The 16,064-nt window shown below is 37.7% G+C and overlaps 2 protein-coding genes across 6 annotated transcripts in view; both read left to right on the plus strand.

Annotated features, from left to right (window-relative positions):
• The window catches only part of LOC124113533, a 59,391-nt gene extending 56,907 nt beyond the window's left edge, over positions 1–2,484 (plus strand). Inside the window, exons 11-13 of one of the 5 annotated variants that reach the window (XM_048402106.1) lie at positions 107–147; positions 455–574; positions 987–2,484. In XM_048402106.1, coding sequence (XP_048258063.1) covers positions 107–147; positions 455–574; positions 987–1,046 — 221 coding nt within the window. In that variant the 3' untranslated portion in view covers positions 1,047–2,484. Of the gene's footprint in view, positions 1–69; positions 148–454; positions 575–983 lie in introns of all 5 variants that reach the window. The other 4 variants (XM_048402102.1, XM_048402105.1, XM_048402104.1 and 1 more) reach the window with 4 other exon arrangements.
• The window catches only part of LOC124113532, a 110,877-nt gene that overhangs the window by 65,487 nt on the left and 29,326 nt on the right, over positions 1–16,064 (plus strand). The window lies entirely within an intron of this gene.

The following is a 16,064-nucleotide window of genomic DNA, read 5'->3' on the forward strand; positions in this document are numbered from 1 at the left end:
GGCTCATGACTTTTTATCAAAACCGTAATAAGATTATTTTATAATTTGTGGTACATTTCCTGTGTTTAGTGATGGAGGATAATGATTTGTATCACGGATTTGCCAGAGCTGAGAACCAGGAGTCAGCAGAGGAACAGCAGATTTCAGGTAAGTTATACTGACGTCATTCATATCATATTGTGACGGTGACGTAAGTTACTATTGACAGAGACATAGACGATATATACATCCACTTCATATATATGTATACCAACTGCGGCAGTTGAGAATGCCGTTTTTCACCGTCACAGAGATATGGACGATATATACATCCACTTCATATGTATGTACACCAACTGTGGCAGTTGGAAATGATTCCCCAGCAATCATAGACGATAGACGATACATACATCCGATAAACATTACTGAATACACAATGTATCACAAGATTAGATAATCCTTGTTTTCATTTAAGATGTGTATGCAAAGGTCAACAAGGTTAGGAAAACCCACAATGCAACAGAAGTACAGATCACTCTGGGTATTGAAGACATGTATGCAAAACCCAACAAACCAGCAAGCAGAAAAAGTGAAGGTAAGCCCAAATATATCTGTGTTTTCTGAAACTGTTTTTTGCCTCATGAATATTCATGAATTTATCGTGGATGTAAACGTAATGATAATGTTTTTTGCAGCAATGAATATTCATGAATTTATGATGTATGTAAACGTAATAATTTATATATATTAGCTGCTTATGTCAGAAACTAGGATGATTAATAACATAAAATGTGAAAAAGTAAGATACGAAATCGTATTTGATGACAAGGTGTCACTGTTGAAGGATACATCGGAACAGGGAGTACGTGGACAGAGAGTTTGTGAAGCTTTCATTGCTGTAGCATCGGAGGATAGCATCAGTGTCACCATGGGGATAGAGTAGAATAGAACCTGTGTTGTTATACCTCGACTCAGCTGCCTGTTCATTGCCCTCATTCTTACAGCAGCATCCAAGGTTTCATCCAACCAGAACGCGGATGTCAACACCCCCGACTGATCGAGACTGAGACCGGATCAACAGTAGAGGTCGTTAACGGCTTCCACTGACGCGTGCATGGAGTTCTTCATGTTTTATGATGCATCGTCATTACGGCTTCAACGCCTACGAGAAATATGCAGATAGAAAGTACAACAGGAACAGAAGGACATGGTTATAATAAACACTGATGCAGTATACCAAGGTTTATACCGGACTGTTTCAATATAAGTTAAAGCCAATTAACCACTTTTGCATATCACTCGATGTAGTGCATAACCGACTGGCCAGACTCACCATAAGCGGAGAACAAAAAATGCCATACATTGTCACAATGTTTTTTCTTACAAAGTAGAGATATTTTATGGACAACAACAGATTGGTACCCATAACCGGAGAATAAAAAAACTACCGTGCATTGTCGCCATGATTTTCTTAGATTGTCAAAGTGTTTCTGCTACTATTTACGAGAATACCAAAAGAATATAATATTAGCAAGGGTTGACAACAATATAAGGATCTAAACCGAAACGTCTCCCTTACAGTTATAGAGAAGTTTTTGTCCATAAATTATCTACACTTTGTCATCCGTTATCTTCTCAGTAATGCCTATCATACAACTCATGTTTTTCTTAGATTGTCAAAGTATTTCTGTTACTATTTTCGAGAATACCAAAAGAATATCCTGTGAGCATAGAATATGTCAACTATTCCACGAATGGTTATTCACTGCTTTTAAAAACACACTGTATATATACCTTGATAGGAATAGTGGGGAATCATCCAAACTGGCCCACAAGGTTGAGCGAGTAACGAAATACGGAAAAACGAACCAATGTCCCCATTCCCTTGAAGTTCGTTGCAAGCATGTGTTATAACACAGCTTGTTGAAATGCTTGGTTTAGGTGTATTATTTGTGGATGTTATAACCTTATACTTGGTGTTACTCTGTTGTATTTGCTGATATATATACCTGCTTATTGAACTTCCTGTTTGCGGACAAGTAACGAAATACGGATAAAACGTCCCTTGCCGTTCGTTACAAGTATGTGTTACTGCAGCATTAGGATACCTGCTGAGTCTCTGTGTTTCATTTGCTGATTTATATACCTGCTTGTTGAACTACTTTCGTTTGGTGTATTATCTAATGATTTTATTACCATATACATGGAGTCACTGTTTCATTTGCTAATAATTTCATACTTTGAAGTTTACACTGTTTCTTTCATGCTGATTGGCTGAAGGGGTAGTCACGTGATCTGATATTTGGAGTTACCACACCTGTGAACGGACAACAAAAGTTCCCACTACTTTCCAGGGTTTCCCCGAATTCTCGATCGGTGTTTACAATCAACTCGTTTTTTCTATTTTCTTTTTCATCCCTGCATGTATCGGCAATATAATTAATCAAGTATTTTTGCCTGGTCTTGAAACATTTCATCTGACTTATAAATAAATAAATGCTCTGGTTCTTGTGTTTAATGTCGTCTAGCTGCTAAATGAAACAAAATGGATTGTCCTTACGGTAATTTGGATGTGGAATGGCTATCTTTCAATACTAATAACGCAAGTAAAGAAAATTAATTCTGTATGATTACTGAGGTGAACGAAATTGATTTATTACGCGATATTGATCGACTTTGATGCCTTGTTTTCGGAAATGACAGGAATCTAGCAACAACGAAAACAATGTAGTACCCTGCTCAGATGTGGCCGCTGACACAGAGCAAACTCGACTGCTCCTGATCAATCCCAAACTAAAACTCGATTCACTATCGTATCGGGACAAAATCTAAGATTTTAAGAAACCATAAAACATCAACATAATTTTTTTTAAACAAAACAAAAAAACTTGCCTACCTGCTTTACTGATTGGTCATCGGGGACGAGAAAATATTCGTAGACGGAATTAGAAATCTACTATTCCGGTTTCTGAGTTGGCCGACCTTCTCCGTGCATTCTAGGCCGAGAAGCGGCCCCACAGGAGGAATGACGGGGCACAGAAAGGAAACTGGTATCAGGTCATACAGTAGGTCCATCTCAGGTGACAAGAAACACCAGCTAAGCAAAGTATTACAGCACACACGACAAATCCCAAACTCCAAATATAACACATCCTGACGTTGAAAACTATCACAAAACACACAAGTTTCAGAGCACTCGGTTCAATCCCCACCAGTCCATTCCGCATCGTCCGAATTGGTTTGCGATTACCCAAACACAAGCATCACATTAATAAATCGGTTCACGCGTCGGGGTGTTTTCCGTAACTGCTCCATAAACTTCATTTTTAACAGTAATACGTAGAAATTTCACCCCCATGCCCCCGTTCGACTCGAAATGCACCTCTTTACAACCTTGTGTGACGTCATATATGACTCCGCGCTTGAAGGTTGATCTCGCCTCTGTGCATCGAGGTCATGTTTATATTTTGGTTCACAAAGAACTATTTTTCTTTGCGTAACTGAGTATGAGTGGGGAAACGTATGTGACCGAGAGCTGGCAAATACCGACAAAATAATGTTCTCCGACGAAGCCAGAGGACTTCAAACTTAAGCAAACATTGTTACAATATTATTCGGCGAGACCAGTAAACTACAAATATGAAATTATAAGAATTGAACGTCAGTTTGGATGGGTTCATTAAGTGTGAACAATTTAAAAGCGCAGGTTAAACGAAAGTTTAAATCGTTCACTTTTAAATCGTTCAAACTTCAATGAACCCATCCAAACTGACGTTTAAATCTTAAATATGTGTACCTGCTTGTTGAACCACTTGCGTTAAGCGTATTACCAATGGATATTATTAACATACACATACATAATTTTTGTCACTGGTTTGGAAATGTCCTCAATAAGTCTACTTTGAAACATAATAGGTCTGCTTTTCTTTTAAATGTTCATTAAGACAAAAGTATATTCCTGTAAGATTCTATAACAATCCATGTATTAATACTTTTAGCAATCTCTTAAATAGAAAGAACATGCTCGATTGTACCTCAAAATGTTTGCCACGTGGGCACATAAGGATGCAGCTGCTGGAATACTGTTCGACATAAAGGGAGTGCTGACAATTGGAAAGTGGAAGTCATCCCTCCTGGACTAATGATGACGACTCTACCTCCACATTTTAAATGATGATTAAATCTTGTAATCAATGACTTGGCAGTCGAAGTTGGAACACCAAGCCACCCAAACTCATGCTCCAAACGCAGAAGTAAAAACTGGTTAACCAAGGTTTATATTTCGCTTATTTAAAAAGCAAGTGTGGTGAATCCATTATATGTGCGACAAGAACACATAAAAACACTTCCATCAGTCGTCCGATTATTATGGTGGTAGTGACCACTTAAATCTCAGTAGGAACTTCATGTGTCCTGGTATCAGCTGGTAGTTAAGTGAAATGCTTACCAAAGACTTGTCACTGACACCCGGTTCATGAAGGGTTAATGGAGGTAGCCAGGTACAGAAGTAGCTTTAGTTTCCTGTCAATAATCAAGTCAATTTCCGCATGGCTCTCAGTGAGGTCTAACTGATACTGACTGAGAAGGTTAACTTCCTGATTTGAACCCACTGTACCTCGGTCACCTGACGGCGTTCTGCACGTGTTATCAGTGGCCATTGTTCACTCATACTGGTCCACGGAAAATGCACAAACCACGTGACCACAGAGTAGACGACGTTATAACAGAACCTGAGTGTGAAACCTGTAAACTGTCAGGAAACTATTTAACATAGATAATCAATTAAACGGAAGTTATACAAACCAGATGGTTTGGATAATCAACTAAACGGAGGCTATACCCACCAGATAGTTCAGATATGAATTAAACAAAAGCAATACAAACCAGATAGTTCTGATATGAACAAAACGTGCATTCTAGGCCGAGAAGCGGCGGCACAGGAGGGATTACGGGGTACAGAAATGAAGCTGGCATCAGAACATGTATACAGTAGGCTCATCTCAGGTGACAAGAAACACCAGGTAAGCAAAGTATCACAGCACACACGACAAATCCCAAACTCCAAATATAACACACCCTGACGTTGAAAATTAACACAAAACACACACGTTTCAGAGAACTCCGTTCAATCCCCCCACCAGTCCATTTCAAATCGTCCGAATTGCTTTGCGATTATCCAAACATAAGCAACACATTCATAAATTGGTTCAGGCGTCGGGGTGTTTTCCGTAACTGCTCCATAAACGACATTTTCAACAGCAGTAAGTATAAATTTCACCCTCATTCTCCCGCGCTTGAAGGTTGACCTCGCCTCTGTTCATCGAGGTCATGTTTATATGTTGGTTCACTTTCCCTAGATTTGATTTATCCCAAATATTGTTTGTAAATTTAATGACATTATGTTGGCATATTTCTAGATTATGTTGTATATATTTAAAGAACAATTATTCTTTGCGTACCTGGGTATTAGTGGGGAAAGGTATGTGAACGAGAGCGGGCAAATACCGACAAAATAACATTGTTGCAATATTCTCTGATGATATTATTCGGCGAGACCAGTAAACTACAAAGTATGAAATTATAAGAATTAAACCTCAGTTTGGCTGGGTTTCATTAAGTGTGAACAATTCAAAAGCGCTGGTTGAGCTGTGTGAACCTCCGAGCTTGCGAAATCGTTCACTTTTCAATCGTTCAAACTTCAATGAACCCATCCAAACTGACGTTCAATTCTTAAATATATATATACCTATTGAACTACTTGCGTCAAGCAAATTACCAATGGATGTCATTTACATATACATGGAGTCTCTGTTTCGTGTGCTAATATATTACCTGCTTTCAACTGTCAAGTGCATGTCATCAATGTGATCCGCTTAACGGGTGCCAGAAATTACGGCAGATTAACATTTTATAAATAGCTATTGTTGTATCATATATGATAAGTGCTTTATAATTGTTGTATTGAAGTATTGAAGGTTTTTTGCATAAAAGCTAATGATTTCGTAGATTTAGTTTACCCGTTTCCAGAATCTACATGTAATCTGGCCTAGTATCTGTGTAAGTTGTATTATCAAAAATGTTAAATGCTTATGATGTTAAGATTGTGTCTAGGTTATTGTATTGATATATTGGGACAAAAACCTACATATATTCATGTCATGAAAATTGTGAACAATGTCTACTGTCTAATGTCTAACTTTGATACTGTGGTTCTGTTAATCACCCAGATTTAAAATGCACATGTACATCGCCTGTCTAACTGATGTCATTCTTGGTTTTATGGTTGTATGTTAAAGCCCTCAGCAGTGCTGTACATACACTGTGTGGTGTTTTGATTTTTTTATTCATGTGTTGGACAAACAACAAGCTATATTTATGCTATGAAAACTGCATGCATGGTTTTAAGGTTAAATGTTAAACCCCCGAGCAGTGCTATACAGACAGACAGACAGACAGTTTATTCAGTAAGAAGGCCATAGGCCCTTAATACAGACAATGATTGATTGCATGAACTACGCATGCCAATGAAGTAGTCGATTTAAGTTTCTCTTAGCCGTTGACCTTTATATAGATATAAACATGTGTTATATACAACATCAAAGTTTTCTGATGAAATAATTTCAGTAAAAGATGTTACAGATTGAAACTTGATATACTGTTTAAGATACATATTTCTTAGCGCTGAATAACGCTCACATACAAGTAAAACATGAAATTCATCTTCAATAAAAGATATACCATTTTCTATACAATATTTACATAATCGTTCAGTGTATGGGACATTTGTGTATCTCCCCAAGTCAATTGCAAGTTTAAACTTGCTACATCTGAAACGAGTCATACATATTCTCAGATGTACTGGTATGGGGAGTGTAAGATGTTTTTTTCTATATTTAACAGGGATTTAAAATGTTTATAATAAAAGGTATCAGCTATACTATTGATAGAATTACACGATAATTGTTGAAGGTTATCAAATAATCTTTGCTTAAAAAGATGAATAAATATCTTCACATTGCCAACATCTTGTGTTAACAATACATATCCAAAACCTAATTTATACAAAATATTCTTAATGTGAGTAGCCCATGTGGTGCGACCAGAATGGTCCAGTGATTTGAGCATTAAATAACAATGGCGAGGCAGTCTGTGCTCGTCCAAACGCAGTAGCCTGCACCAATACTTGATGGCCCTTGTGGTATACACAAGTTGGAGAGGGGCTCTTCCGCACTCTCCTAAAACCATTGCATTGTTTGTTGTTTTACCTGTATTTAGAAACCAATTACACATTTTATTCTGTACATCTTCAATAATTTTACAATATGAGGTGCCCCATATTTCTGCGCCGTAACAGACCATAGGCACAATCATAGCATCAAATATCTTAAATAAATCTTGATAGGGTATATTACCAACTCTCTTTTGATATCCATATAATGTCAGAATGGCCTTGTTACTCTGTGCAGCAAGAGAATTTAGTGCCTTAGTCCAAACAAGTTTGGGCGTGAACACAATACCCAAATATCTATAAAACGACACAGTTTCAATATATACACTATTAAATTTTGATTTTTTCATAATGTCTAAGGGGTCCGCCATTTCTGAATACCATAACTTTAGTTTTCTTCAAGTTTACCTTCATGCCTGTGGTATTGCAAAAATGTTCCAAGGCATTGATCTTATTTTGTAAATTTAAAGGTGTATCAGCAATAGATGACACGTCATCAGCAAACATAAGTGCATATATTGCTGGGCAGTCTTTAGTAATAAAGACGGTTTGTCCTCCATAATTTTCCATAAAATTTACAAGTATATTTATGAATATTAAAAACATCTGAGGGCTGAGGATGCATCCTTGACGGGTACCTGTATTACACTTAAAGTATTTGGATAACCCAGTAGATGTTCTAACACAAGCACACAGTTTATCATACATTGATGTGATAATAGACAAAAACTTTCCGCAGACACCAATATCAGCCAAACTCTGTAACAACATATTGTGATCAACATTATCAAAAGCTTTTGCGAAATCTACAAATAAGCAGTAGAACCTTCCTTTCTTTTTACATGCATACTTTTGGATAATGGCCTGTAGTGAAAATATATGATCTGTCGTGGAATAGTTGGGTCTAAATCCAGCTTGAGATTCGTCAATGATATTGTTATCATCACACCACCTCTGTAGTCTAGCATTAAGAATAGATGTAAAAACTTTGCATATGGTATCAATGAGTGATATACCTCTATAATTGTTGGCATCATTCAAATCACCAGACTTGAACAGAGGACGGATCATACTTTTTCCCCACACATCTGGAAAGTTACCACTCTCAAAGATTTTGTTAAATATAATAACTAAAATTGGTGTAATTTGTTTTTCTGAAGACTTTAAAAATTCAGCAGCAATACCATCAGGCCCAGGGGATTTATTATTCCCAATCTGGTTTATGTGACATGATATTTCTTGTGCTAGGATAGGAATGTTAATTGTTGGATCATTATTGTCAGGGATATGGTACATACAGCTATTAAGTTCAAGATCCTGCCTAAAAAGAAGAGACATAAAATGGTTAGTCCATTGCTAAGTATTAATTGATTGAGTGACTGCATTAAATGGTTTACTATCCTTGAGCAGTTTCCAGAACAACTTTGGGTTGTCTCTTGCAGCTATCAGTTTTTCTCTCTGTGCTTCAAGAAATGAGTTTTTCCTGCTACTAAAAGCATTTTTAAACATTGATCTTAAGTGTCTAAAAAGTGAAAAATCTTCCCCATGATCCCTGTGAGCTCTCAGGGCTTTGTATTTGTCATGTTTAATTAATTCAAGTTCATCATCCCACCAGGGAAGCTGCTGATTTCTCCTGAAATTAGAATTTAAACCATGTCCTTTTTTGGTGTGTTCTGCAGCTTCTTGATAACAACTGACTATACAAGATACAGCTGTATTACAATTATTATTAGCTAGTTGTAAGATATAATCATAATGCTCTGCTAATATTCCCTCAACCTTGTGCAAGAAGGTTTCTTTAGCACCTTCATTCCACACATATTTCTCCCAACTGTTTCCACCTTCCTTTTCCAGATTATAGTTGGAGTTACTCCTTGTATTACCTGGGGCTGGGGGTAGACTATATTTACCAGATGAGGTACCCTGAATATTGAGTGAGCAATATAAGGGGAAGTGATTGGAGTAATCCTGTGTACCAACCCCAAAGTTAGAGAAATATGGGAAGAGAGAAGAGGAGGCAATCATGTAGTCCACAGCACTTGATCCATTATGAGTGAAACATGTGAATTCACCATTTGCATCATTAAACAATCTCCCATTCAATGTGTGAATACCAAAGGTCCCACACAATTCAACAATTCTTTTGCCAAAATTATTATGTGTCACTGAGTCTCTGTTTTTTCTTGGCATATCAAAAGTATCAGAGGGATAATCATCAACATCTCTCTGAATAAAGTCAATATTGTCATCAGGGATAAAGTCAAGGAAGCCTTTTGTCCTTGCATTAAGACCAACAGCAAGAAATATATGCTTGTGTGGGTGTTCCCCAACAATAATGTTCAAATAGTTTTCAAGATGAGTAAATCCATCACTATCTATATTCTCATTAACTGTTGAATTTTCGGGTGAGATATAAGTAAATATCAAAACACAGTCAGCGTCCCATGATAAACTTGATGTTTTGAATAAAAGTGAAACAGTATTTTCAAAATTATCGTAAAGCCTACAAAACAGTCCACTATCTAGCCAATGAGAGCGTATCAAAACAGTGATACCACCACTATATCGCCCGAGCGTGTGTGTCTTGGGACAGACACAGTTTACCGCACGAAAACCGGACAAGAAGTCCGAGAATTCATCAGGCCGTCTCACAAATGACCACATGTTGATCAACATGTTCATCAGATTCTTTGAGCATTTATTCGATGAGTTCGTCGCATTCCATAATGTAATACCTAAGGAGATATTTAAGTCTAACATAATATAAAATGGCATATCCAATACACCCCGTAATAATGAACTATTGCAAAAGAATGAGGATTTCAAACCACATTATGTCATATTAACCGCTAATGTTCAATTTATCGTATTTTTGCTATAATTTTGCTATTTTTGCTACATTTTTGCTACATTTTGCTATCTTTTTGATATGTTTGCAACATTTTTGCTACATTTTGGTACATTTTCTCAAGCAATTGCAAAAGCTACCAATTTGGTCTGCTCTCTTAGATCTTTCAGGACAGAGTTGTATTTTTAAGTAAGTATCCAATCACTATGTTGAGTATGCCGACCGAAGAATGCTAAATACGAAAGCATATCTTTCTTTTTTGTAAGTTCTTTACTCGCGCTGCAGTCGTCTGTTACGAAAAGGGTTGATTCTCCTTTGTATTTTTCGTGACATACTCGTAAACAGTCTTGTAAACGATCGCCCGGATCGACTCTGTGTACCCCGTCGACATTCATTACCCAATCTCTCGATAGGTATGTTTTATTGACGCTTATAGTCGGGCACAGAATAACAATATGATCGAAAACGTCCCGATAATGACTTCGTTATCTGTATAGTGACACCCTCGCTGGCATTTTCTATTCTCCTCCCACTGCCGTGTAGTTGGTCATCGTCCGTTGTTCGCATGTCGTGCCATAGCGCGTACTTCGTGGTGAGGTATTCACCCATCCATACACCCCCGAGAGACAGATCTTTCACGACCGCGTTAACTTTTGGGCTTCGTTTTATAGAAGGGAGTTTTTTAATCTCATCCCACTGGTGATACGCTAGCATTCCTTGACTATATAGTTGATTAGGAACGCCCTCGATAGTCAATTCTACTTTTGTAATCTTGGGATTGTAGAACTTCTCGGTATTTCTTTTAAATGCATCGGAGGGGTCCTCGAACAACATTAGAATACCCTTCAATGATCTCGTGGGGACGTTTAGATTGATATTCCACGTCGTATCTTTTTTGTTCCTGGTGATCTTTCGATGTCGAAGCACACGATCGTACAAAATGGCTAAACTATATACTGGTCACGAATTTGTCTGGCTAATTCGGGATCTGTTATCATATCGTACTCCAGCGAGATATTGTCAATGGAATAGCTAGCATCTTCAGCAGCTCTGATTACTCTACTGTAGTCATTAAAAGTGAGTTCGTATTCTAACCTATCGCCTAGGGATGCTTGATAAAAGGGCATGTGGGAATCTAGTAATACCATCACAACTAGAAGCATCTACGCGCAGTCTCAATGTGTTCCGATTACAAATACCTTGGTACTCTAAGTTTTCCCACTCTTTATCCCTTCTCCAGAGATCCATGTAACAATAGTATACATCGCTATCGTCGATACTCAAAACCTCATAACCGTTAATTTTAATAGCGATTTTCTTAACGATAGCACGACCTATGTTCTTAACGGGCTTCCTGTTAACGTTGATAGAAGTCAAAGTAATCGTTAATGCTAGTCAGACAGTTCCCGGAACTAACACATCTTGTGCGTCGAGATTAGGAAAGCTAACCAGAAGCGTTTGATTCTGATCAATTGTACTAGGGTTATTAGTTATAGTTACAGACTGACGAATTGCTTTGACCCCTAATGGATCTCGAAGTCTACGTTGTGGGTTTAACTTGCGTCCGTATTGCGAAGACATTGTTATATTGAAATTATATAACCATATGTTTAATATAAAAATGGATGATATTAATCTAGATAACATAACTGATACTAGTACAATCGAAGAGGGTACTGATGAAACCAGTTTTATGAATCTTAATGATGAACTTTTACAATCAACCGTCAATGATTATTACGATACCTTTAAAGATGTTAGTCCTATTGTTCGTGACTATTCAAAGTTTGAGATAGATAGTAAAGGAATATTGCGACTGTGTGGCGCTCCGGATTCTTATGAATTCTTGTACTCGTAAGCCCCTAGCCTTGCCTAGGATAGCCGCTAAACACGGTATCAGAACTGTTCGTGATGAATTAGGTTTTGTGGACTACTCACGAGGAGCAAAACTTTCCGCGAAGACTTCTAAGGTTCTTAGAACTGTGCGTACTGAACTCGGTAACAAAGATAATTTGGAAGAAAGCTCGAAGGTGGTATTGGACGGACTCGGAGAAATCTTGGATACCTATTACGATAATTCCACATATTCGGAGTTCAGTATTAGGGAATTACGAGGTCTTGACAAGGCAATGCGAACAATGCGGGGAGAACTCATCAATAATATAGCCAAGCTATCCAAAATCGACAAGCATATATCTTATGAGAAAACAGAAACAAAACTTGAACAGGCGGGTGATGAGTTCAGTAGACGTTGCGTTGCAGAAAGATTGCGTAACTTAGAAGAGACAAGATCGGCCCTGCCTCGAGGCTGCTTCCAGTAATAGAAAGGCACTTCGTTCACAAATTAGTCGAATTCGAGAAACTATCGATCAAGTTCTCAACGATGACACTACACTGGCCGATAAAATTAAAACATTGTTCAGAGAAGAGGGAATAACAACTGCAAGTATTTTAACCGCGTTGGGATTTATTATGTCGACTTTGACTCTCGTGTTAACCGGTGGCAGTACAGGTGGTAGTGTCGGATCACCGCCTACTGATAGGGATGGTATAGAAGAGTGGATAAAAAAGCATTTAAAAGCATTAGGTTCAGCACTTGGAAAGCTCGCTGAGAAAGCCGCGGCTGCACTTCCCGGTATAATAGGGAGTATAGTTTCCTGGCTCTTGAATTTATTAGCTAAGACCACCACTTGGCTTAGTCAAAACTTGTGGGCACTGATCGTAGCAATTGCAGGGCTGTTGTACGTATCCGCTAAGAACTATTTAACCAATCAGTTCGCTAAGAACTATTTAACCAAATCATGAGTAAACCAGCTGCGACTCCACCTAATACAATCGATATGTTGTTGATTTTTAGCTGCAATATGCGGTGGTACTTGTGCGTCAGTAGATGTTTAAGCGTTAGTAGATAACTGTGGTTTGACTATTCCCGTTTCGCCTGTGTTTGTTTGCGTTATTAATTCGGTATTCATATCTGAATTTATACCTGTTTTTTGTTGATCGGTAGCGATAACAATTTTATTATTATAACCTATCACTTGACCGATCTTATGTTCCATATTACACGGAGACATGTATAGTCCCGGCGCATAAACGTAGTCCACTTTGGATTGAGCGTACTGTAATACATCTTGATAAAGCTTTATAGACGATGGTATGTCAACTGGTGAATTAATGGCGTCCTCCACGTTTGCGACAAACTGTTTTTGCGCATCGAGCGCCGTCCCAGAACCGATAATGGACGTTCGTGTTTGCGATTGTGCACCGAGAATTGCCCATAAGTTCTTATTGATTCATTAACTCTTACAACTCCTGGGTTAGTACAATTATTTTCCGTTTTATCATTAAGAAATTCATTCCAAGCGTTTGCGGTATCGTTCAGTATTATACATTTTGTAGCAATATAAGCCTAACCACCCTTAAAACTCATAAGAGAACCTCTCCAATCGTTACTCGAAAGTTCCCAGCCATGATTAAGATTATGCAGTCTTACAAAAAGATTGTTTTTCTGTAACAACTTAAATGGATCGAATGGTTGATGATTTTTTTTAACTAAATCATCGCTGACTTCTTTAACAGTTATTTGTCTGCTGTACGGAACACCTAGACCATGGTTTTGCTCCTTTAATACGCCAATCTTTACTCGTAGAAATATTAAATTTTTTACAAATACGCTCATAAGCGAACCTATTGTACGGATTATTTGTGGAATTCCATCCTGCGGTAATGGGGCACTAATTTCTTTAAGTATACGTCTAATCTGATAGTACACATGAAATGATAAAACAGACTTATTTAGTTCAAATCCTGGGGAATAAATAGATACGCCACATCCCGTTGTGGCACACCATATGGCAAAGTTTAACTGATTCTGTCAAAATTGCATTGGATTGTGAAACCAGTCGTGCACCATTTGATCGCTAGTTGCTGTGACCCTGTACTTTTCAAAGATATCAGGGAATTTAACGATAAAATCATAACCAGAGGCAGTTACTATAATCGATTGATTAGTAATGTATCTCGATTTCATATTTAAGTTATGATATAGTATCATTGTATATTTAATATTAATGTTACACTCCCGGGAATAACAAATGGTCAGTCTATTCAACTGCTTCATACTATCAATAACTCGGATGGTCAACTCGAAGTCGCCCTATGCGATGTAACGTATTACCCGCGGTGGACCAATATAAATCGTGCGAGAAATAATAATGAGATGTTTATATTAGGTGAAAACATTAATATTGATGACATTCGCATAATTATACCTGATGGGTATTACAGTGTATGCTCACTCAATGATGAATTTTTTAAGCCTAATGGAATTAGTCTCACACAAAATGAGTCAAATGGGATACTGAAATTCGACTTTGGAGAAAAGGATGTAAAGATTTTAACGAACTTATCAGTTACACTTGGATTTGCACGCGGAATTAAAACATTCTACAAGTCATCAGATCAGGGGGTTAAATTACCCGATTTAGTTCCCTATAAAGAGTTGTGCATCCATCTTGATCAAATAAGCACAACGGATAATATTCAACTCGAAAGTCCTTCAACTCTGCTGAGATCTGTTCCAGTGAAAGATGAAAAATATAATAGTGGTAGAACGGAATCTTTCTCATCAAGACAATTTAACAAATTAAAGGGGGGTATTATTTCAGACCTCAAAATTTCTGTATTAGATGTAAAACACCAACCTGTGCATATAGGATACTTAAGTGTAACACTCCATATCATAAATAATGGTTGATTCGTCAGGCCCTGGAACACTCAGACAATGTAATACAATTAGGCTTTCCGATCTCAGAGACGCGGAAGGATTCGGTAGACCCGGTACCGATGGTAAGTTATACACTTTACACTTATAAGATAATGTATACAAGCGGAAAAAAGTTACATTCACGGTTAATCTAGAAGATTTAAGCAATGTCGACGTTAGTAGACTCCATAAAAACACTTTGTACAATATCATTCTCAACGGCGATAATAAATGGACTATGGTCGAAGCAAACATCGAGTGGCTACTGAATATCGTCATTACCCAACCGTATGTGATGATGGGTAAGGCGCATAATTTAACTAAGATAATAAAAAGTGGTATCGTACTCGCAGCTTATATCCCATCAAAACAAAAAAGTGTGTTAGTCACCCCCCTACCAGAAGATCCAGGTCATATGTTATATAGTCGTCCGGCAGTAAAAAATGTTAGTTTAAATTTGGTTACTGAATTCAATGATATTAAAGTTAACTTGAGTGCAATACCTAATATTTCTATGCTTATTATAGAAGTCTTGTTCGGAGATGCACCGGAAAATGCCTTCAAAATATTACCAGGTCTATCGATTAAATGGCTAAAGAAACACCAACGTCAACGTTGCAGTTTTATTCATATCGGAGCATCCCCCGTTGCAACCCTCGAGGGGGTCCAAATTATTGAAAGTGGTAGTATTTCTCTTACTAAGATATTCTTGCCGTATAATATTAATTTGATAAGGTTGATGTATACTCTCAAAACATTTAAGCAAGACCAATTAAAGACTATTGTATGACCGTAATATACACTATGAGTTTATATCCAGCACTTGGTGAGGCATTTGAAAAGATGGATACTGTTGATGGATTTCGATTACATCAAATAAGCGACATAAAATATCGAATAGAGAAGGAGAGGGAGTTAAGACTGGGATTGTATAAAAAGGATCGCAGAGCCGTGAATGCTCTGGACGGAGTTGACACCGCGCTTGTAATGGCTGGCATGGGACTCGGTGTAGCCGGTGTTGGTTTATTATCAACTATAATCGCCGCGCCTATCGTACTCGGCATGGAAATAGCAGCCGGAGTCTCGGGACAGGCAGGAATAACAATAATATTCATTTCTCGTAGGTTGCAAAAGAAAGCATTAAAACACGTATTTGGATACTCGCCGAAGCATAGTTGAACAGCATTGAGGATCATATTTCGACAGCAATGGCTGATTGTAAGATATCCGAGGAGGAGTTTCGT

The sequence above is a fragment of the Haliotis rufescens genome, unplaced genomic scaffold (genome assembly GCF_023055435.1).
Source record: "Haliotis rufescens isolate VD_foot unplaced genomic scaffold, xgHalRufe1.0.p SCAF_24, whole genome shotgun sequence".
Lineage (NCBI taxonomy): Eukaryota > Metazoa > Mollusca > Gastropoda > Lepetellida > Haliotidae > Haliotis > Haliotis rufescens.